This window comes from Dermochelys coriacea, chromosome 2 (genome assembly GCF_009764565.3).
Source record: "Dermochelys coriacea isolate rDerCor1 chromosome 2, rDerCor1.pri.v4, whole genome shotgun sequence".
NCBI lineage: Eukaryota > Metazoa > Chordata > Testudines > Dermochelyidae > Dermochelys > Dermochelys coriacea.
This window is the reverse complement of record NC_050069.1, coordinates 93,008,449-93,032,095: the sequence shown is the minus strand read 5'-3', so window position 1 is coordinate 93,032,095 and position 23,647 is coordinate 93,008,449. Positions and strand designations below refer to the sequence as shown.

Here is a 23,647-nt window from a genome sequence, read left to right as displayed (position 1 = left end):
TTTCAGATGTACAGACGCTCCCGTAGGGCGAGTCTCACAGTGGCGGGGGGTTTTATTACACCGCTATCCAGCTCCCTTTCGTATTTATTCCTGCGCTGCTGGCAGGTTGCAATGGGAGCTGGATGGTGGAGTGGGAAGCGGCCGTCCCACGCTCCTGCCTGTCACCTTGGTCGCGCAGACAGCGCCTCTTTGCTTCTGGCCGGCGCTTTGTCTCTCCCCCGTCCCAGATGTAGCTTATGCTTCCCGACTGTGAGCCCCTTTGTGCAAGTCCGTGTCACGCGTGCCCCGGCGCGGAGGTGCCGCACGCGCTGGAGCAAGGGAGGTGGGCGGGGAGGGGCTTCGGCGGGCTGTAGCGGGCGGCGGGAGCTGGGTCTCGCGGCGGCCTGGCGCTTCCCGGGCCCCGCTCTCCCGCCGGCAGGAGGCGGTGCGGCGCCGCGGAGACGCCGTTGCGTTGCGATGAGCGGGCGGCCGCGCCGCCGCCGCCGCCGCCTCTCCTGAGGAGCTGGGGCGCTGCTGCGGGTCGGTGCTCGCCGGCGCGGGCGGGACGCAGCGGGGCCCGGCCGCAGAGCTCCCTGCGGTGAGGCGCGGCAGGCAGCAGCGGGCTCGGCGGAGCGGGGATGGCTCGCGCCGGGGCTGCGGCGGAGGCTCTGCCCGGAGACTGGCCCCGGGAGGCAGCGGCGGCGGTAGCGGCAGGAGACGCCTCCTGCCGCAGGGAGGACGGGGCGCGGGACGCGCTCTCCCTGGAGCAGATCCTGCGGCTCTACAACCAGCCCATCAACGAGGAGCAGGCGTGGGCCGTGTGCTACCAGTGCTGCGGCTCCCTGCGGGCCCGGGGCCACCGCCGCGAGACCCCCGCCGCCAGGCCCGAGGCGGCTGCCCACGTCCGCATCTGGAAGGACGGAACCGTCACCCTGGAGCCGCCCAGCGGGGCTTCCCCTCCGGCAGCAGGTGAGGCGGCCAGAGGCGGCCCCCGGGTACAGGCTGCTCCCCACCCCGGGCCTCCCTCTCGCAGTGACCCCCGCGCCAGGGGCACGGAGCCCAGCCCTGCAGCCCTGCGGGGGAGGCTGAGCCCCGAGCCCGGCGCGTCTCCCTTTCCCCAGGGCTATCGACCTGGGGCTGTTCCAGCCCCTCCTGTTATGCGGCCCTTCTCTTCCGCGGGGCTCCCGGCTTCCCGCCCCCCTCCCCTCCCCTCCGCACCGCACCGCACCAAACTGAATCTGGTGTCTTCCCCCACCGTCAGCGCAATCCGTTCCCGTTCCCACTGGCGTGAAAATCCCCTTCCCTAGGCCCCGTCCGCCCGCGGCCACCGCGCTTCTGCTCCTGGTTCGCCCGTTCGCTGCGTATGAATGTCACGTTCCCCCGCCCCTGTTATAAATGGCTGTATTGAAGTTGGGTCTGGGGTCTCCCATGTTGGGCCCTGCTGTGCATCTCGTCTCCTCCTTCCCTCCCCCCCCCCCCGCATCGTGGTTGATGCGGAGACGAGCAGCACGGAGCCCGCAGAATGGCAGAGAATTCCAGCCGGAGCGCTCGGGGAGGCGGCGCCCCCGGGGCTGGGTGCGCGCTGCACCTTAGAAGGGATCAGAGCAAATCGGACTCGGTGGCTTTCTTTGCCACAGCTTGTCTAGTGTAATGCTGCCCTGGCTCTCCCAAGCTGGACTGACTGACAGTGCCCCGGGTATACAAGGGTGTGCGGGTTGATTTGGAGAGCTCCGGCTCCTCCTTTGACCAGAATCCTTCCTGCTGGTGGGAGCGGGAGCCTGGAGAAGGGAAATCGATGAAAGCTGCCCATGTAGGTCAGCATGACAAGGGGGAAGGCGCTGCAAAGCAAAACAAAGAGAACAGCTGTCGGAGAGACGGTGCACGCTGTTCGGAGGACTGAATGTTGAGGGGGAGGAGGAGGTATTAACGAGGTGTGCCGCCTTTTGTGCCTTTGTTTGTGCCGTTTGGCATCCAAAAAGAAATAATGGTAGTAAATTTTTCGAGAGAAGACCAAATTAACAGAGGCATGTAGTGGTTAGGGAATAATACTATAACACATATAATAAAAACGTATTTCTACACATTTTCGATATCCAGGGTAAAACATACAGGATATGAAATATATATGTATATTTAAAATTTATGGCGCACACATGTTTATAATATGTATGTGCAATATTTTATAATGGAGTATAATTATAATGTATTATATATATTTTGGTGTCTGAGTAATATAGTACCATATTATAAGTATTTATTAGATGTACCTTTTAAATGTCTCTGATTATATTACCTCTCCTAAAACATTTTTGAAAACAGATCAGCATCTTAGAACGTTTTCCAGAAATAGATTGATATTATAGAGAGGTATGCTAATGTTAGCCAAATAGCAAAACAATCTATATCTGCTAGAGACATAACGCACAAAACCAGGTATTTTAAAGTTTTTAGAAAAAATGTATTTTCAGTTGCCATCAAAAATTTTCAGTTCATGGCGTTTCAAAGCTCATGTTCATACGTGAAAAAGCCTATAAGCTCTTTTTTATGTAAACAAAGATTGATTTCTCTATGAAATCTAAAACCATCAGTATGAAGGATATAAAAGTGAAGCAGATCTCACAGATAATTTCATTAGAAAATTCCATATAATGATAAGAGTAAATGTCAGCAGAATTCCTTAATAGGAATCAAGATTTGAAAATGGATATGAAATAAAAGATTATTATATAAAGTATTCAAAACGGGATAACATAAATTAAGCATTTAGAACATGAATACTAATCTGGCATTATGAATTAATGAAGTCTTTTAAAAAATGCGTCTTCGGGACAAACAGTGGTAGAGAATTACAGTAATCCTGTCTGGAACTAGTGAGGGTGCATAAAAATATCAAAATATATAGGGTGAAAAATAAGCTAGAATCTTGTGATATTATTGAGATACGTCTAATGAAAATTCCAATTTAAAATTGATCTAGAGTGCTTTTTAAATTAAAAAAAGAAGTCTGATGTTACATCAATTTACACAACTCCTACTAACCAGTAGGACAAAACTTCCACAACCAGCCCCTGCATGTTGCAGGGACACAGGAAGAGAGATGTGCACTGCAGAAGCACATTTTTACTTCTAACATTTTCAATCAGCAACAGGCTTTTTTCAGAAAATGTATTAACTTACTACATCTCTCTTGTTTTTGTTTATACCTCCTTTCCTTTCCTGGCTTTACTCCACTTCCTGTTTTCTTTCTTTTATAACAGATCATGATATATCTTTTTCTTAGTTGTCTTCAGTAAGGCCCTGTCTAGGCAAAGGTTAAAGCGTGGTGCAAAGCTCAGGCTCCTCACTAGGCTTTAACTTGCCCAGTTTAGCTCATGTTAAATGTAGTGTGCCTTGTCTATGCTAGACTTCTAAAATGTATTGCTTATTTAATATCATACTTTAAATCCTAGTATAGACAAGGCCTAGTTTTTTTCTTTTCCGTTTTTCCTTCCAACCACTTGTATAATTTTCTCTCTTTTCCTACATTTTATTCCCTGTCTTCTCCCTATATTTTGTGTGTCACCCTCACACATCTATTCATATTACCTACTCATGTTTAGGTCTTGAAAATCTTATTATACACCTAAGAGCCAGAGGACCAAACCTGTTAGCCAAAGATTGATATAAAAGATTGGATGGAGGAGGTGGCCAAGGGGCAATGCTTCCTCCTCCCCATATACTGGAAAAAGGGAAGGTGTAGGGATTCCTACCATGGAGCTGTCCCTAGACCCTGCTCACTTGGCTCCATCTTTTGTATCAGCCTCCAGCTGGTAAGTATCTGATAAATTTGAATCCTCCACTCAACACCATCCATGACTGCTGAAAGGGATCAATGTTCTCTGTGTTCCTCCCTCCCACCCTACATCCTCCTGTCAGCTGTAATTTTTTGGGAGTAGTTTTGCAAAATATACTTCTTCCTCAGCTTTCTGGATTCTGCCAAGGTATTTTGAGGGTGTGAGTTCTTTAGTACTGTTCTCTCAGCCTCTGTTTTCAGGTCCTCTTATGCAGTGGGTAGGTGTAATGGTTCTGGCCTATGGCTTACTCAAGCAGCAATAGCATGTTATCAACCTGATTCTAGCTTTTAATTGCTACTTACAACCTTCTGGTTAGTAGCAATGAAAATTAACAAGAATCATAGTTTCATTTTGCTGTGGCTTTGGAAGCAATGAGCAGTAGCACAGTCACTGGAGCTTTCTTAAGACTCATGAAGACAGCATTGCATTAGTTTGTGTTTGGAAGATTAAACCAAAGTTATCTCCACAAACATAAGAGCTAGAAATTAATTACTATTTAAATTAAAAAAACAGATTCTGCAGAAATTGATGGCATTTTTCCAGAACAGCTTCCTGCGAGTGGATTTTTCAAACCCTGCCTTACATCATTAGGGGAATATACAGCTATTTTTGAATTTAGAAATAAATAGATTTTTAAAATGAAACTGACTAGACTTAGCATATAAAACAAAGAAGCACAGCCTTGTTCTGTTTCTCCTGCAGAAATGGATGGCATCACAACTAGTTCGGATGAGCATAAAGGGCCTGATCCAAAGCTCAGTGAAATGAATTGTAGCCTTTCCATTGACTTAAATTGGTTTTGGATCAGGCCCAGGGTTACATACCATAAAGATCTGTGTATGCCTGTAATGTCATCAGTTTGTACAGAAGAAATAACCCTGAAGTTGGGTTCTACAAGGTATGTAAAAGAGAAAACAATTCTTAAATATTTTGTTTTAGTTATCTGTGCATTATGTTAATGATTAGGATCCTACATTTTTTAACCTTTAAAATATTTATTTCTATTAAATTTCTAATGAATAAAAGCAAAGATATTCTGAATTTAGGTGCTAGTCCATCCTACTCATCTTTATTCGTGCAGGGCATGTGGAGCTCAAAAGCTAGTTTCTTGCACCAAGCTTTATTTTTCTGTAGTAATACACATAAGCATATTTGATTCTAGGTTTATTGTACAGGCTTAATTTATCAAAAGACGCAAATATTGGATGTTGGTTGCTGTTTTTGTATACAATGGAATCCTGTGTGTATGGGCAAATAAAGGAGTTCCCCGAGAATGGTATCTTGGTGTAGTGAACATTCAGGCTTTGTTTAGGATTGTGAAGGAGGATGTGATCAGTCATGCTGTCAGTATAGCGTATGCTAATGGAACAGCAAATTCAGAAATAAAACAGTATTACAGAATTTGCTTTAGAGATGCCTATTAAGTACCTGACTGTCTTCAGAGTATATTGCAAATCTCACCATTTTGCTAGAGCTGAAGATGGGGAAGAAATAAACATTAAAAATGTAATAAGTATAAATAGATTAATCTAGCAGAAATGAAGTGCTGAATCCACTATGATCACCTTAGTGTGACTCATATTTACTCTGTCTGGTATGTAAATACTACAGATACGTGTGTTATATAAAACTGCAGAAACCAAGAAAGGTGCAAAATACGTTTAACTCAAACGGCTTGTCCTTCGTTACTTATGTTTTATGAAAAATTAATTTACAGCAACATTTGATAAAATGGCAGAGCAGATAAAAACAAAACCTCTGTATAAGTTAGATCAGTGTTTCTCAATCTTTTTGGTACCAGGGACTGGCTTGCTGCCTTCCTAAACTGTGTTAGGGAGATCTCAGGGACCAGCAACAGTCCATGGACTGGTGATTGAGAAACACTGAGTTAGAACATTTTGGTGTAGAGATGTGGTTTCATTATATAAATGCTATTGTGAATCAGCATTTCTTATATATTATTTAAACCTCAAGCATATAGTTGAGGTGACAGTTACATGACTATAAAAACTGATATTAAACCCTTAGCAATGTATTCAGTTGTGTTGGAGTTAAACAAATATAAGGTTACTTCTCAGAAAAAAGGTTGTTGCTGTAAGTGATCTGCCAAATTTTAGTTATTAAAAGCTCCAGCTTACATGTTCCTTACATATAAGAAAATATTTGGGATGGAAAAATATACTCAGAAATCTCAGGTTCCTTTACGTGCTCCCTTAGGTCCAGATCCAATACCAGTATAAAGTCAATATATAGGTTTCTGTTAACTTCAGTGGGGATTGAACTGAGCTCCTAAAGAGGAGGGGTGGCTTTGAGGAATTGTGGAGGGGGCAAGCGGTGATTTGAAAATCTCACAAGGCCAGTCTCCAGCTGTCAGTCATGAGGTCTGGCACATCCACAGTGCTCCCTTCTCTTTCTCTATTGAGAGTGTGGCTTCCCAGAGAACGGTTATGTCAGTGTCTGTTCTTTTTCACTATCCTCCACCTCACACGCCCATGGATAGAAGGCAAAGTGGAGAATTACTGCTTGTTTGACCAGCATTAATTATAATGCACGTTTGATCCTTGAAATCTTCCACTAGTTGATGGGAGCACAGAGCATGTGCGCTCCTTGCCTCTACCCCAAAAAGATTTGCAGAGTGTTGACTACAGAGTGGTTTTCATGGACTCCCAGGGTATGGGTACAGCACACTGTAGAGAAATGGTTTTTGCTGTTCTGTCAGTTGTGTAGGGCCTTTACTTGCACCCTTTGTGTACCTCTATATTGGAAAGGAGTATATGGGGCCTATTAACTTCAGATCTAGTTCATACATGGCAAGAAATGCTTCTAGCCCATCGGTCTTGCAGAAAACATTGTTTAGAAAAGTATGTGCAGGTTATTTTTAAAGAAAGTAAAATATATATAAAGGCATTATACTTCTAGTATTATTGATCCTTTGAAAGAAAATGGTGTGACAGATGGCAATTTCCTGCAATATTTTGGACAAACCTTCTTGAATTAATTTAAACTGTACTGAATTAAGCTTAAGTGTTTTAGGAGTCCACTATGTTATAAATGCAAATGTTTATGTACTGTTGTGGGATTATATGCAACTTCTTTAGGAGGAGGAGAGGATTAATGCAGTCTTTGGGAGATATTAGGAACTTCAAAGGACTTTTTGAGACAATACGTATGAAAATATTGATATAAAGGAAATGCAAATTAAACACCTGGAATCTATCCATTTGAAGCTGTAGAGTTGAGCAGAGACTTGTTGTCTGGCTGATTACATATTCAGGTTCTCTTCAGAGAACATAACAGGATAAAAAGAAAAGGAGTATTTGTGGCACCTTAGGGTATGTCTGCACTACGAAAGCCTTTTGTAGAAAGCGTTTTTATACAGTCGAGTGTGTGTGCCCCCATACAGATGCTCTAAGTGCATGTAGTCGGCGGACTGTGTCCACAGTACCGAGGCAACCGTCGACTTCTGGAGCTTTGCACTGTAGATAGCTATCTCACAGTTCCCGCAGTCTCCACCGCCCATTTGAATTCTGGGTAGAAATCCCAGTGCCTGATGGGGCTAAAACATTGTCGCGGGTCATTCTGGGTACATATCATCAGGCCCCGTTCCCTCCCTCCCTACGTAAAAGCAAGGGCAGACAATCGTTTTGCGCCTTTTTTCTAGAGTTACCTGTGCAGATGCCATACCATGGCAAGCATGGAGCCCGCTCAGCTAACCGTCACCGTACGTCTCCTGGGTGCTGGCGGACGTGGTACTGCATTGCTACACAGCAGCAGTTTATTGCCTTTTGGCAGCAGACAGTGCAGTATGACTGGTAGCCGTCGTCGACGTAATCCTGGGCGCTCTTTTAACCGGGTGCCTGGGCAAACATGGGAGTGACTCGGTCAGGTCATTTCCCTTGTTTCGTCTCATGGCGATTGAGTCATACCAGCAGTGCACTGTCTTTTAATCTGCAGCTAGCAGAAGACGATGGCCAGTAGTCATACTGCACCGTCTTCGGCCGAGCACCCAGGAGGTGACGATGGCTAGCGGTCGTACTGCACAGTCTGCTGCCAGCATGATGTATAAAGATAGATGAAGTGGCTAAAAACAAGAAATAGACCAGATTTGTTTTGTATTCATTTTCTCCTCCCTCCCTCTGTGAAATCAACGGTCTGCTAAACCCAGTTTCGAGTTCTATCCTTGAGGTTTTTGAGTTCTATCTTTGAGGCGGCCATTCAGTTTCTTGCCAAGCCACCCCCTTCGTTGATTTTAATTCCCTGTAAGCCATGTCGTCAGTCGCCCCCCCTCCGTCAGGGCAACAGCAGACAATCGTTCCGCGCCTTTTTTCTGTGCAGATGCCATATCACGGCAAGCATGGAGCCCGTTCAGATCACTTTGGCAATTAGGAGCACATTAAACACCACACGCATTATCCAGCAGTATATGCAGCACCAGAACCTGGCAAAGCGAAACTGGGCGAGTAGGCGACGTCAGCGCGGTTACGAGAGTGATGAGGACGTGGACACAGACTTCTCTCAAAGCACGTGCCCTGGCAATGTGGGCATCATGGTGCTAATGGGGCAGGTTCATGCGGTGGAACGGCAATTCTGGGCTCGGGAAACAAGCACGGAGTGGTGGGACCGCATAGTGTTGCAGGTCTGAGACGATTCCCATTGGCTGCGAAACTTTCGCATGCATAAGGGCACTTTCCTGGAACTTTGTGACTTGCTTTCCCCTGCCCTGAGGCGCAAGAATACCAAGATGAGAGCAGCCCTCACAGTTGAGAAGCGAGTGGCAATAGCCCTGTGGAAGCTTGCAACGCCAGACAGCTACCGGTCAGTCGGGAATCAATTTGGAGTGGGCAAATCTACTGTGGGGGCTGCTGTGATGCAAGTAGCCAACGCAATCAAAGATCTGCTGATATCAAAGGTAGTGACCTGGGAAATGTGCAGGTCATAGTAGATGGCTTTGCTGCAATGGGATTCCCTAACTGTAGTGGGGCCATAGACGGAACCCATATCCCTTTCTTGGCACCGGAGCACCAAGCCAGCGAGTACATAAACCGCAATGGGTACTTTTCAAGCACTGGTGGATCACAAGGAATGTTTCACCAACATCAACGTGGGATGGCCGGGAAAGGTACATGATGCTCGCATCTTCAGGAACTCTGTTCTGTTTCAAAAGCTGCAGGAAGGGACTTTCTTCCCAGACCAGAAAATAACCGTTGGGGATGTTGAAATGCCTATAGTTATCCTTGGGGACCCAGCCTACCCCTTAATGCCATGGCTCATGAAGCCATACATAGGCAGCCTGGAGAGTAGTCAGGAGCTGTTCAACTACAGGCTGAGCAAGTGCAGAATGGTGGTAGAATATTCACTTGGACGTTTAAAAGCGCTCTGGCGCAGTTTACTGACTCGGTTAGACCTCAGCGAAACTAATATTCCCATTGTTATTACTGCTTGCTGTGCGCTCCACAATATCTGTGAGAGTAACGGGGAGACATTTATGGTGGGGTGGGAGGTTGAGGCAAATTGCCTGGCTGCTGGTTACGCACAGCCAGACACCAGGACGGTTAGAAGAGCACAGGAGGGTACGGTGCACATCAGAGAAGCTTTGAAAACCAGTTTCATGACTGGCCAGGCTACAGTGTGAAAGTTCTGTTTGTTTCTCCTTGATGAAACCCCCCCACCCCTTGGTTCACTCTACTTCCCTGTAAGCTAACCACCCTCCCCACCTCCCTTCGATCACTGCTTGCAGAGGCAATAACGTCATTGTTGCTTCACATTCATGCATTCTTTATTAATTCATCACACAAATAGGGGGATAATTGCCAAGGTAGCCCAGGACAGATGGTGGAGGAGGGAAGGACAAGGCCACACAGCACTTTAAAAGTTTAAAACTTATTGAACGCTAGCCTTCTGTTACTTGGGCGATCCTCTGGGGTGGAGCGGCTGGAGGCCCCCCCACCACGTTCTTGGGCATCTGGGTGAGGAGGCTATGGAACTTGGGACGAGGGCGGTTGGTTACACAGGGGCTGTAGCGACGGTCTGTGCTCCTGCTGCCTTTCCTGCAGCTCAGCCATACGCTGGAGCATATTAGTTTGATCCTCCAGCAGCCTCAGCATTGAATCCTGCCTCTTCTCATCACACAGCTGCCACCTTTCAGCTTTAGCCCTCTCTTCAGCCCGCCACCTCTCCTCCCAGTCATTTTGTACTTTTCTGCACTCTGACATTGTCTGCCTCCACGCATTCGTCTGTGCTCTGTCAGTGTGGGATGACAGCATGAGCTCAGAGAATATTTCATTGCGAGTGCGTTTTTTTCGCCTTCTAATCTTCACTAGCCTCTGGGAAGGAGAAGATCCTGTGATCCTTGAAACACATGCAGCTGGTGGAGGAAAAAAAAAAGGGATAGTGGTATTTGAAAAGATAAAAAAGGGCTTTGTCATGTGGACGGGTACAGGGTTACATCGATATAACGCTAATACAAGACATATTTTATAGAACAATGGGTACACTCTTTCACGGTAAACCTTGCTGTTAACATTACATACATAGCACATGTGCTTTCGTTACAAGGTCGCATTTTGCCTCCCCCCACAGCGTGGCTAACAGCGGGGAACATTTCTGTTCAGCCATAGGCAAACAGCCCAGCAGGAAGGGGCACCTCTGAATGTCCCCTTAAGAAAAGCACCCTATTTCAACCAGGTGACCATGAATGATATCACTCTCCTGAGGATAATACAGAGAGATAAAGAACGGATGTTGTTTGAACGCCAGCAAACATACACTGCAGTGCTTTGTTCTACAATGATTCCCGAGTACCTGGCCTGGAGTGGTAAAGTGTCCTACCATGGTGGATGGAATAAGGCTGCCCTCCCCAGAAACCTTTTGCAAAGGTTTTGGGAGTATATCCAGGAGAGCCACGAAAGCCAGGGCAAATTAATCATTAACCATGCTGGCTTTTAAACCTTGTATAGTATTTTAAAAGGTACACTCACCAGAGGTCCCTTCTCTGCCTGGTGGGTCCGGGAGGCAGCCTTGGGTGGGTTCAGTGGGTACTGGCTCCAGGTCCAGGGTGAGAAACAGTTCCTGGCTGTCGGGAAACTGGTTTCTCTGCTTGTTTGCTATGAGCTATCTACAGCCTCCTCCTCCTCGTCTTCCTCGTCCCCAAAACCTGCTTCCGTATTGCCTCCATCTCCATTGAAGGAGTCAAACAGCACGGCTGGAGTAGTGTTGGCTGAACCCCCTAAAATGGCATGCAGCTCACCATAGAAGCGGCATGTTTGGGGCTCTGACCCGGAGCGGCCATTGGCCTCCCTGGTTTTCTGGTAGGCTTGCCTCGGCTCCTTAAGATTCGCGCAGCACTGCTTCGGGGCCTTGTTATGGCTTCTGTCCTTCATGCCCTGGGAGATTTTCACAAATATTTTGGCATTTCGAAAACTGGAACGTAGTTCTGATAGCACGAATTCCTCTCCCCATATAGCGATCAGATCCCGTACCTCCTGTTCGGTCCATGCTGGAGCTCTTTTGCAATTCTGGGACTCCATCATGGTCACCTCTGCTGATGAGCTCTGCATGGTCACCTGCAGCTTGCCACACTGGCCAAACAGGAAATTGAAATTCAAAAGTTTGCGGGCCTTTTCCTGTCTGCCTGGTCAGTGCATCTGAGTTGAGAGTGCTGCCCGGAGTGGTCACAATGGAGCACTCTGGGATAGCTCCCGGAGGCCAATACCATCTAATTGTGTCGACAGTACCCCAAATTCGACCCAGCAAAACAGATTTCAGCGCTAATCCCCTTGTTGGGGGTGGAGTAAGGAAATCGATTTTAAGAGCCCTTTAAGTCGAAAAAAAGGGCTTTGTCATGTGGACGGGTACAGGGTTACATCGATATAACGCTAATAAATTCGACCTCAATGCCTAGTGTAGACCAGGGGTTAGAGACTAACAAATTTATTTGAGCATAATGCATCCACTGAATGCATCCGATGAAGTGAGCTGTAGCTCACGTAAGCTTATACTCAAATAAATTTGTTAGTCTCTAAGGTGCCACAAATATTCCTTTTCTTTTTGCAAATACAGACTAACATGGCTGCTACTCTGAAACCTAACTGGATAAATGAGTGATTCACAGATTCATGTGTGGTTACTGTTCTGGCAAAAGGGTGTAATGAACTCGAAATGACAAGAACATCTGTGTGTGGGGTTTTGAAGGACAGCTCAACTACCAGAAGCCATGCTGGAATTACAGGGGTGATCTCTGGTAAGCTTATTAGCATGTGTGCAGGTCCTTTTATAATTTTTAATGTCTTTTCTATGTATTGCTTTTACCTTAAGAGTAAAATATGCTTATTTAGAAAGAACTATGTGGTAACTTATAACTGGGGCAATTATATTGTATACCGTCTCTGAGGAGAGAAGCGAAGCATGCTTGCTTAGGAAGACTGTCTTTTGCTGGAAATAACCCAGAGAAGGCAAGGAACTGGTCAGCCTGGAAATATCCTGGTCAGAAGAGGGAGAGATGCTGGTGTCCATCCAAGACAAGTTATGGCTGGAAAGCTGGAAGCCAAGATGGGGTGCCCTTGTGGAACCATAGAGGGGGAGTAGAGGCACAGTTGCTCTGAACTGTGACAAATGCATCAGAATAGCCATGAATTCCCTGTTCAAAATTTGTTGCTTTTAATATTTGAAAGTACTCCTTATAAGCTTCAATTAATGTTTAATTATCTCTGACTTTGAGTTTTTATTTTAACATATCCAGAAATGTAACATACTGCTATTTAATGATGGTAAAGTTTGGTATCCTAAAGCCTCATAGTTACTTGTAGTCCTCAGTACATTGACAGAGTGGACAGATAAGAATGGCAGGCATAATTTTAAATCAACTAATGGGGTAGGCTGGAAGTGGAACAGACACTAGTCACTAGAAGGGAAGAGAAAAACAGTTAATATTTCTTCCTGTCCACTTCTTGTGTTAAGCTGTGAAAGAGGTACCATGAACCTGAGGCCTTATTACACTGGCTTTTGCCATTAGTGTAGCTCTACCAGTAAACCCCATTAATTCTAATCATGGTTTACATGGATGTACCCTGTGCACTGAGAATTCACACCAGTGCCCCTACATTGATGGCTAAAAACTCTAGTGTAGATAAGACTGGAGAGGGAGATGACAAATAAGCAAAGGACAAAAAAACTTCATGGTAAGGAAGAAGCATATTGCCAAAAGACACCTCGTAATGTATCTACACATTACTTATGCAAGAAGCCTGACAAAAATGTAGTACATTGAAGTACACACAGAAGGGAATATAACCAAAATGTGGTGGGCTGATAAATCAATGAGGGAATGTGGAATAAGAAATGCACAATTGAGGTTTTAGGCAAGATCAAAGGAAAATATAAAAGCAAGGAATAGCCTTAAATATAAAGGAAGTAACCTGCTGCTCTAGGAAATATTGGCAGAATTGTAGGATACAGACATTATAGGTTCATCATGACTTAAAGATAATAAAAAGGCTAAGTTAATAGGAGTTTGCTATAGAATGCCATATCAAAGGGAACAATGATGAGATGAAAATTTCTGAGACAAGAAAAGCCAAATTGGTGTCCCTAGCCTTTGTTTGCCAGAAGCTGGGAATGGACGACATGGGATGGATCACTTGGTGATTACCTGTTCTGTTCATTCCCTCTGTGGCACCTGGCATTGGTCACTGTCGGAAGACAGGATACTGGGCTAGATGGACCGTTGGTCTGACCCAGCATAGCCATTCTTATGTTCTTATGGAATAATTATTATATATTACTTGAATTATGTGGCACTTAAGAGCTCTAGTCCTGGATCAGGACTCCATTGTGCTAAGCAAGATATTAAAAAAGAACAATATTGTTCCTGTAGAGTCCTATTGCTCAATCCGAAACCGGCGGGACCTGACTACGAGTATGGGTTTGAATTGGAAAACAATCTGACTTTCTCATACTTGGATTGGCTCTCCTCCTCCTGCCCGTGGGGTCAGCTTGGCCCTTCAGGGGGCTGCAGCTGGAGCCGAGGACGCAGCCACTGCGGCACTGACCCCCAAGGGCAGAAGGTAGTGGCAGTGCTGACTCAGGTTCTGAGGGAAGGGTTGGGTAGGAAAACACCTCAACCTTCTTGGGTTGGATGGGCTTGGGTCTGGTTCAAGTCTCGGTTGGGTTTAAAAATTAGTCCTGAGCAGATATCTAAGTCCCTGCTCCAAAAGCTCACAATCAAAGTATGAACAAGAGACTCCAGATGGTTACAGACAGATGGGGAAGTACCAGGAAACTAGAGACCATATTGGTAGCAGGGTAGTCAGCAGCCTAACCAGCAGTCAAGTCTGTTGAAGGCATCACAGAAATGTTGAGTATTAAAGGAGGATAAGGAGGGCTTTCTGTGGAGGTTTTCGGGGAGCTCCTCCCAAGTGTGAGGAGAATCCTGTGAGGAAAGCATGAAGGGGCTTGTTTGAAAACTTAATAAATGGGTGGTGGTGGCTTGCATTGTGGGCCAGCTGGAGGGGGAGGTGGCATCTCGTTGTGAATGAGAGATGATAGCTAGAGTGAGGATTGATTGTGAAGGGTCTTGAAAATGAAGACGGGTAGCTTATATTTGAGGTAATAGAAAAGGGGAGCCAGTCAGTGGAGAGATGCAAAGAGAGGGGTGACATGGTCAAAATGAGGTGCAAGGAACATGATCTTTGCAGTAGCATTATGAATGAATATAAGGGGAGCAAGATGGCATTTGTCAAAGCCAGAGAAAAGGATGTTGCAGTAATGGAGACGTGACATGATGAGGGGAATGGAAGATATCTAACACCCTGGACATAAATTATGAAGGATTAATCCTACAAGTTTGGGAACATAGCACAAGAAGGCTTTCTTTTATTTTGTGGTACAAGAATTGGGATGGGGGACATTCCTCTTTTACTTTTAGATGAATTCATGAGTTACCGCAGGGCAATTGGTGCCTTAGAAATGCTTATAAAAATATTTTTATAATGCTTAATAAATAATGTACAACTTCAAATACAGTCTCAGGTTAGTCTTATTGGCAAATATAGATAATTAAAATATAATTGAGAGTGATATGTTGAATATTATCACAACACATTTTCAAAGGAACAGAAGCTAGACAGATATCCAGTGCAACTAAGAGTATGCAAAAACTAAAGCCAAGGTAGAGAGCAAACAAAAAATTGCATTAATAAGATGATAAACTTTTAAAATAGAGGCATAAGAGGAGAAAAAGACTGTGAGACTAGAAAAAAGTAATGAATTGACATGGAAGATAAATACAATTATATGCTGCAGGATTATCAAATTCGGATGGTGGTAAATACCTTGGTGAAATCCTGGCTCCATTGAAGACAATGGCAGAACTCCCATTGACTTCAGTGGAATTAGGATTTCTCTCCCAATAAATGTCTCCTCTCAGATTTCACATTCCTTATCCCCTTTTATTTTACCTTCTGGCCCTACGTCTGCTGCCACATCCTAGACTCCCTCTTGCTCCCTCCATATTTGTCTGTTGCCTCATTTCATTTTTATCCTGTCCTCTCCTTGTTCCTGCACTTCCCAATATTGCCTAGCACCTGTAGTCTCTTTTCCTACCTCTCCACATTTCCCTGCAACATTCTCAAGTCTTGGTATTACCAGCTCTCACAGTTTTATCAAAAGTCTCGCAATATTTGGTGTTCTTAATGCTCCAGTTCTTGGAATCAAGTGATTACATACAATCTCAACTTCAATTTAAAAAAAGAAATTCCCTGTCCTTAACGTTTCAGAGAGAAGCTTGAAAATGTGACCAATGTGCACCCTAAAGGCTCAAAAATCAAAGGCAAACCAAGTATATTTCTAAAATCTCACTATATTTTGGGGCCTGACTCATGGTTTCTAAACACTTGGGGTTAATAATACTGAGTGTGTTCCCTGACTACCAAATTCCTCAGCACACCTCTTCCCTTTCTCTCGCCGCTGCACATTCAGACTACCTGGTGTGGCCATCTTGCCCGAGGGCAGCCTGGCTTCAGCCATTCTAGAAACATTGGGAATTGTTTCCCATCTTTACTATAGGACAGCCTCACTCCCACATGCGGAATGGGAAGGAAACGGCAGCCAACTTCAGTGAGGACAAACTGGGCTTGAGCCCTATTGGTGGTAATGGGAGATGGTGGCCATGGAGAATGAGGGCAAAAATTAATGAGAAATTGTTAATCAGTTAGACTAAATATACACTTTTCCCTTTGTATTTAGTTAATCGGAGGTCATCTTCAGCCAGCACTTAATATCACTGGAGTGTCTTATTTTTAAAAAAAACAAACAAACTTGAGTGGTACCTGAGAAACACTGAAGGTAGATTTTTCTTGACTTTTACCTTAATCTCTCCACTAGAATGTTACTGAGTTACTCTGACCTGTTAATCACAGACTTGCATGTTAGGCAGTTCATTGCACATCATGCTATATGCTCTGCTGGTTCCACCTTATTGATTGCAGAATACTTTTTTTCCCCACGCTCATCCTTTCTGAATATGATTATCTACTCTAGATGTACACTTATTTTACACTGTAAGAAAGCAGGGATAGTACTTAAGTAGCAATTGAAGGTTGCCCCCAAAATGAGTTTCAAATGTGTTGCTAGACATAGAGTTGCCTCACTTGCAGTAATTATTTTGTGTGTGTTAGAGTTTTTCTAAAATCACATCAGATATTAATTACTGAGGAACTTTTTGAAACGTGAACTGTTAGCCCCTGGAGTGGCCTAGAAATTGTTCTGTAAGCAAGTATGGACTACTGATAAATTGGACTCATTTTAAAAAGGCATTATATTAGGTGTATGTAGTGTAGTTGCATCCATGTCAATCCCAGGATATTAGAGAGACAAGGTGGGCAAGATAATATCTTTTATTGGACCAACTTCTATCTTGTGTTAGGTGTGTCACTTAAAGAGATCAAATATGAAATTGATTATTTGTTTTACCCCTTCAGACCGATGGGAGGGGTTTTCCTGTTGGTGTAGGGGCAATCCACCTGCCTGAGAGGTGGTAACTAGGTCGACAGAAGAATTCTTCCATTGACCTTAGTGCTGTGTGTACAGGGATTTAGGTCATCTTAACAATACCACTCAGGCATGTGGATTTTTGACGCTCCTGACTGACGTAGTTAAATTGATCAAATTTTCTAGTGTAGACCGGGCCTAAACCCATGATTTTTAGTGTCTAGCAAAGTTATGAATTTAAGATCCCAGGCTCGCCTTTTGAAGGTGTAGTGCATGTTTCCTCTGAGGATGAGGGCTGAGAGGTCAGATATGGAGTGATTGTTTTGTGAAAAGTGTTTGCCTACGGGTGATAGTGTTTTTGTCTTTTATCATTTTTCTGTGCGAGTTCATTTGCAAGCATGATTTCACCCTCATAGTTGTTGTTGGGGAATTTAGGGCGCTGGATGAGGTACACCACATGTTGTAATAGGTATGTGTAGTACCCATGGATCTTGAAAGGTGTGCTGTGGAGGGAGGGTACTGATCATTGTAGCGGTGGAGGTATGTCTTCAGGTATTGAATCTGTTGTCATGGCAGGGTCTGTTGCCGCTTTGAGTTGGTGGGTCCTGGTCTGTTGAGCGCTTCTGATGATGAGGTTGGGGGATTGTTTGGGAAAAAATTCTTTCAGGTTATGGTCCACATTGACTATGGGGTGTAGTTGTTAGATATCCTGTATGGGTTCCAATGTGAACGCTGCAAACATACTTGGGAGGCGGGAATGGAAATGAGGAATGATCACATGAACTAGACTGACTGTAAATTATGTCTTTGTCAGTGTTGTAGGTGTCTTGACACACTACTGTAGTCCATATTCTGCAATTCTGGCCAAACAAAATATAACTCGTATTCAGTTCCTTTTCACTTTCAGGAATAGCGAAAGCTGTTCTGTTGGTTAATACATGAGTAAATGAAACGCGGAAGAGCACAATCATATTTCCCCTTGCTCCCCAACAGTAACAGTTCTACAAGTCTCTTGGTTAAAGTATGTCTGTTTTATTAAAAGCAACATTAATAGCAAGTGCTTCTAAACAGTCATGATATCCCCTCCCTTTTAATTTTTAAAATGATGAATATACTTTTGAACACTATAGTTTGGGTCTGTGGTGTCCAGTTACTTTTTATTCTGTGATTAAAATATATATTTCCTTTTCTTTTTCAAGTCTTTATTAATCTGATTTTAGTTTATTCATGTCTCTGAATCAGAAAGGGAAGACAATATGTGGGTGGCAATTTGGCAGCTGGGAGTAGGTAGAGTAGATAATTCTGTTATAAAAGATTTGTCCACTTCTCTCTTGTGTCTTGTCATTTATAGTCATGAGCATTAGGTGACACTTGAGGGAATTTTTTAGTTTCATGCAGGTTTGAAAAATAGATATTTTCATCTGGATTTTGGAGCAAGCTAGCACTGTATCCTCATACAGTGAAATCTGTGTGAGAGATCACCCTTATGGATAGTCATCTGTCTTTAGCCCATCAGAGAATATCCCAAAGAGAATTGAATACAGATTGGCTCCGCCTTCCTAATAAACACCTCCAGTAAGCAATTTATTTTTGTTAGTCACTTGATCAGTTTAAATTTGTACCGATTATATGGGGTATGATGATTGCTACACATGCAAGATATGATCCTAATTAGTTGTACTCAGCATCTCCTGAGCATAGTCAGCTGAAACATAAACTGTTATCTGATGTTGTGTGGTACACAGTGAAATGTAAATGTGCTAAAGTACTGTACCACTCGTGTCCACTGTTTATAATTTTTGTAAGCATAAAATTCAGTTCTCGTCTGTGCTGATACGTTCCTCACAAATATGAAAATAAAAGCTTCAGATTCAATCTGCGTATCTTCATAGCAACATGTTAAATTAAATTATATTCTATAACAAATATGAAATTAGTTTGTTTTGTAGTAATGATAAAACAAGTCTTTAGATTTTCTTTGTGGTAAAGAAACAGAGCATTGCCTTATTGTTGTCATGGCAGCAATTATTGTTCCTTCCCCGTTGAAGGGGAAGTGACGTTTTTGTGGGTGTGGTGGGGTGGGGTGGAGGTTTGTTACAAATGGGAGTTTGTGGTGGAAGAATATAAGACTCAGTTCTGTGTAATACTGATCTTCGTTTGGGAGTTGAGGGTGCTCAGCAATTCCCACAGATATGGATATGATTCATACAACTTCTTTTAACCCAGCACGAGGAGCGGCATGGGAGAAAACATGAAGGTGCTTGTTTGAACATGTAACAAATGTGTGATGGAGGCTGGCATCATGGGCTGATTGGCGGTGGGAATTGACCTCTCAATAGTGAATTAGAGATGATAGATAGAGTGAGGATAGATCATTAATGGCTTGGAAAGTGAAGACAAGTAGCTTGTGTTTTATGTGATAGAGAATGGGGAGTCAGTAAAAAGATGCAAAGAGAGAGGCGATATAGTCAAAGAAATATTGCAGAAACAGAGGGGACTCGGAGAAGGGTAACAGAAATTATTTGGGGACAAGTCTATCCACTATGGCAATTTCTGTGATCCTATACATAATTGTAGTTAGATCTGAAATGTTATGCAGCTTTACAGAAACATGTTGGTGTCTGTTCTTAATTATAAAGTACATGTGGCAGTAATTGCATATGAGGTGGTAAAACAAAGTACTGGTACAAATGGGCTTAAATTGCACCAAGGGCAGGTTAGGTTGGACATTAGAAAAAACTTCTTAACTGTCAGGGTGTTAAGCACTGGAATTAATTGCCTGAGAAGGTTGTGGAATCTCCATCATTGGAGATTTTTAAGAACAGGTTAGACAAATACCTGTAAGGGATGGTCTGGATAATACTTAGTCCTGCTAGGAGTGAAGGGGCCTGGACTAGATGACCTCTTGAGATCCCTTCCAGTACTATGATTCTATGAAATATGCCTTTTGTTTTGTTGCCCAGTTGGAGCATTTGCAAATAAAGGGAATAAATAACCTAACTTGATCTATCCTCCAGTTTAGTTACCTTAAAAACAGACCATAGAGAAATTGAAGGAACTCTATTCTGCCTTGAAAAGTGATGATAAATCTAAGTAGTGGTGGCAGCATATTTGAAGTAAGGAAATCTTCTTAAATTCACATGTTTCCTTTTGAGCGGGAAGCATGTAGGATATATCGAAGATAAATGAAGGTGTATCTTGAGACTGTATATCTGAGATGAACTAGAGAAACTTTCATTTTTACAGTCTCTACACCTTTGGGCTTCTGTTGATGCACCTGAACTGTAATTAAAGTTTTGGCTAGGACTGTACATATCAAGTTTGTCCCCTTAGGACCTGAACATTGCTTTAAAATGTAATCGTGAATGTGTCTTTTGTGCTCAAGTAGTTGAAACTGTCTACTAAGTAATTTTAGAGAGCAGATGTGTTGGAGCATTGGAGAGTCATTTCAACTTGTGCACAGTTTTTTGGTGACTGGAAGTTCTGGTGGATTTCTGTGCATTATTGCATGCTTATACACTTCAAAAATTACTTTTTGTAAAACATGTAGCCTAACGTTTGGGGTGAACATTTGTTGGAGATATTTATTAATTGGGCTTTGGAGAAATACCTCATAATGTTTTTGGAACAGCATTATCAATAAACTCAGCTGTTTAAGAAAATACTTACATTTTATTTAAAATTTTTAGTGACTCTGCCCTATTTATTAAATGTAACAGTCATGTACATCTTACATGAACATCAAAAATGTGTCTGTGTGTGTATATACATATATAGGTCCTCTGTGATTCAATTGGAGTCATAATGTCTTAAAAAATTTAAAAGTAGTCTTTAAAAGACACTTTTGAGTTTTGCCTGCTAATATAGGAAAACAGTGCAAAGCATTCAGTTTATGTTGACAGTTCAAGGTGAAGGTGAATGACTTTCATTTTTGCAAGCTAGCTCTCTCATACCCGTTAAGGGTATGTTTAACAAACCCATTCAATATGAAAAGTGACTAGCTCAGTAATAAAAATAGATTTTATCTGAATGTGTGTTGAATCTTCTTAGTACCCAGGCAGTTTTGTATGCCATTTAAATTTCACACATCAAGTCAGCTTGATCTCGTCTATGTGATGATATGATGCTAATTAGTTGGCTGAGCTTCATGTTCTTTCTCCCATCTTGGCAGGCAATACGCTAAATAATACTCCTACTCTTCTATGCAGCTCTGGTCCTTGCAACTTTGCCAATACGTTTTCAGCATTTCTCATCGACTTTCTATGGGGAATGCTGGTGAACTAAATGGCAGAGTCCCTAAAGACTGAACAACAGTGCTAGCAAATGGGGCAGAAGGGCTCACACTTGAGAGGAATGGGCAGAAGAGTCAGTATTCACTAGAACACACTCCTGTCTAGAGCCTGGAATGGAACCAAAGATCCCTGAGTCTCACCATTCCCCTGTTCCAAATATCTGTAAACCCATAGACATAGTGTCCCATTTCCCTCTAGTACTGCTTCACACTAAGGATAACTACCTACTACTATCATCAGTTATTGCGTTAGCTTAAGCGGCAGAGGTCTGTGTGGTAGATCTAAAGGTTCCTGCCATGCTGATGAACCATGTGGGTGTCAACGTGACCCCACATTCTGGAATTTGGTTTTTTTTTCACTTTGCTTTTTAAAAACTTAGTTTTGTAGGTGTACATTCCTAGGTTAAAATAAAATTATTAAGGTTGCAAAGTCAAACATTCAGAAGTTAGGAAATGCCAGGGGGCTACAGAGTTAGTGTGGAGGCACAATGCCTCTCTGCCTGAGTGACCCTGACCTTCTGCAGATCCCCTGAAATCAGTGATTCTGGAAGTGGAATCCCTGTTCGTTGTGCAGAGAAGCAAATCCCATCATCTCCCTCCCCAGTGGAACAAATTAAGGAAAACTCTGTGATGGGGACCTTGTAGAGGTTTCTTCCTGCTGTGAGACGTTCTGCAGAAGCTGGCAACTTCTTCTCTTCATGATTTGTGGTTCTATTTGAGCATGTTTACTACAGCAAAAAGGAGCACATGTAGTGAATTTCCTGTACCATAGTCCATCATGTGTTAAGAGTTTAATTCATCTGGGTTTCTTAAGATCAATTGAGTCCATGCTGCTTGAAGTTGGAGGAAAGCCACCAAAGATCCTGGGCCTGAATCCAAATGACATGTCCTTAAAGAAAGATTCTTAAGAGCTGCTTTCCCCTCCTATCATATGGATGGATTCTGTTGCTGTCATGCATCTATGAAGGGTAACTTGCTGAGCTTGACTAACAATATTAATCTTAAAAGAAAACAAACAGAAATCGAGTGGTTTTTTTTCTCCATTTCCATTTTCCTTCTTGAATCTAGTTGTTAAGGGGGAGAAGGGAGGAATAATGACAAATATTAACATGCTTTGTTTCATCTTCATAGAAAGAGAGAGTGTTCTTAACTACAACCAGTTATAGAGTCCCCAAGCATGCTTTGTGGCATTAATATGACATAATCAGTAATGTGTGTTTTCAATATACAGTATGATCATAGAAGGAGTCCTAGTTAGTGTTTCTGGCTGTCTGAATAAAGGAAGTAGAGAAAGTTGGAAAGGGTTATATCTAATTCTTCTAATTTTGCTGAACTTCAGGGTCATGAATTACCATTTGGTTGTGTGGGTGCCACATTCTGCCCAAAAAAAAAAAAGGCAGGGCTGGAATTTTGGATTTATTGATCATTATTTAAGTTATCACAAATCAGGCAAAATAAAAAATAGCATTAGATTACTAAAATGTTGGAGAACTTGATGAGAGAGGCTTACAAGGATGTTCTGAAGAACAACCATATATACTTTATTACCTCTCTATGCTTGAACTTGTGTATCATGCTTGTATTGATATTTATTACCTCCAAGTAATGATATGAATAAAATGATTGGTGTTTTCTTATGAACGCATTTGGGGTTTAGATATATGGCTTAAAGCATGAGGAAATAGATTTTTTTTTCTTATCTGTCTATAGCTGTATGCTGCTGCTACTAGTTTAAGCTGACACAATTAAGTTGCATACATGTAATGATAATGTCAAGTGCATTGAAGCTTCATGTTTATAAAAATAGGCACTGTGAAGAAGGCTTAAAATAAGCAAATTGTTTTTGTTATTAAATATATGTGATGCATAAATGGGTATATTGCTTTTATTGATCACACATTTCAGTGGAACAAGAATAGGCACTCCCACCTTACCATGATGGAAGCCAGAGAAGTGGTTAATTAAGTTACTGAAAACAGCGCCATAACTTTTTACATACCACATCAACTGCTGATCATTTTTAAATTTTTTCCTTGATTGAAATGGACTTCAATCAGCAGACTACAAATGCACTTTTTAAGCAGTTCAAATGGATCTGTACTGGATATAGCAAGGTCTCCTGTCAGTGTGGTATTAAGGCACTTAAATAAGAGTTTAGTTTTGAGCTGGTTATCTTTTACTTTAAACCATCTGAAAATAACTTCTCATTTTTTCCTGCAGATAAATCAGGACGTTCACACTGTACAGAAACAGAGGTAAGAGAAATATCTCAAATTTCCTGTTGGTGTTTCTTAGTTCAGCACGCGTCTTGCTACAAATTTCTCATAAGTGAAACTGCTATATGTTTTTAGCCTACATTTATCATTACCAGGTCTTTCCATAAAATACAAATTGTGTTAATAGCTACATAGGAGGGATATTCTGTCCTACGTTCATAAAGGGACGAAAGAAAGTGGGGAAGATTATGCAAGGCAACATAAATTGGTTCAATTTACAGCTAATTTATGTGTTGCATAATGCAAACATTATCTTATTTTGTATAGCTTCATTCATAAGAAAC

The 23,647-nt window shown here is 42.8% G+C and overlaps 1 protein-coding gene across 3 annotated transcripts in view; it reads left to right on the top strand.

Annotated features, from left to right (window-relative positions):
- The first annotated feature begins 418 nt into the window (after positions 1 to 418).
- Positions 419 to 23,647, top strand: part of SPIRE1 (spire type actin nucleation factor 1) — a 169,427-nt gene continuing 146,198 nt past the window's right edge. The window contains exons 1-2 of one of the 3 annotated variants that reach the window (XM_038391720.2): positions 419 to 948; positions 23,308 to 23,342. In XM_038391720.2, the coding sequence (XP_038247648.1) occupies positions 618 to 948; positions 23,308 to 23,342 (366 nt within the window). In that variant the 5' untranslated portion in view covers positions 419 to 617. The remainder of the gene's footprint in view (positions 949 to 23,307; positions 23,343 to 23,647) is intronic. The other 2 variants (XM_038391717.2, XM_038391719.2) reach the window with 2 other exon arrangements.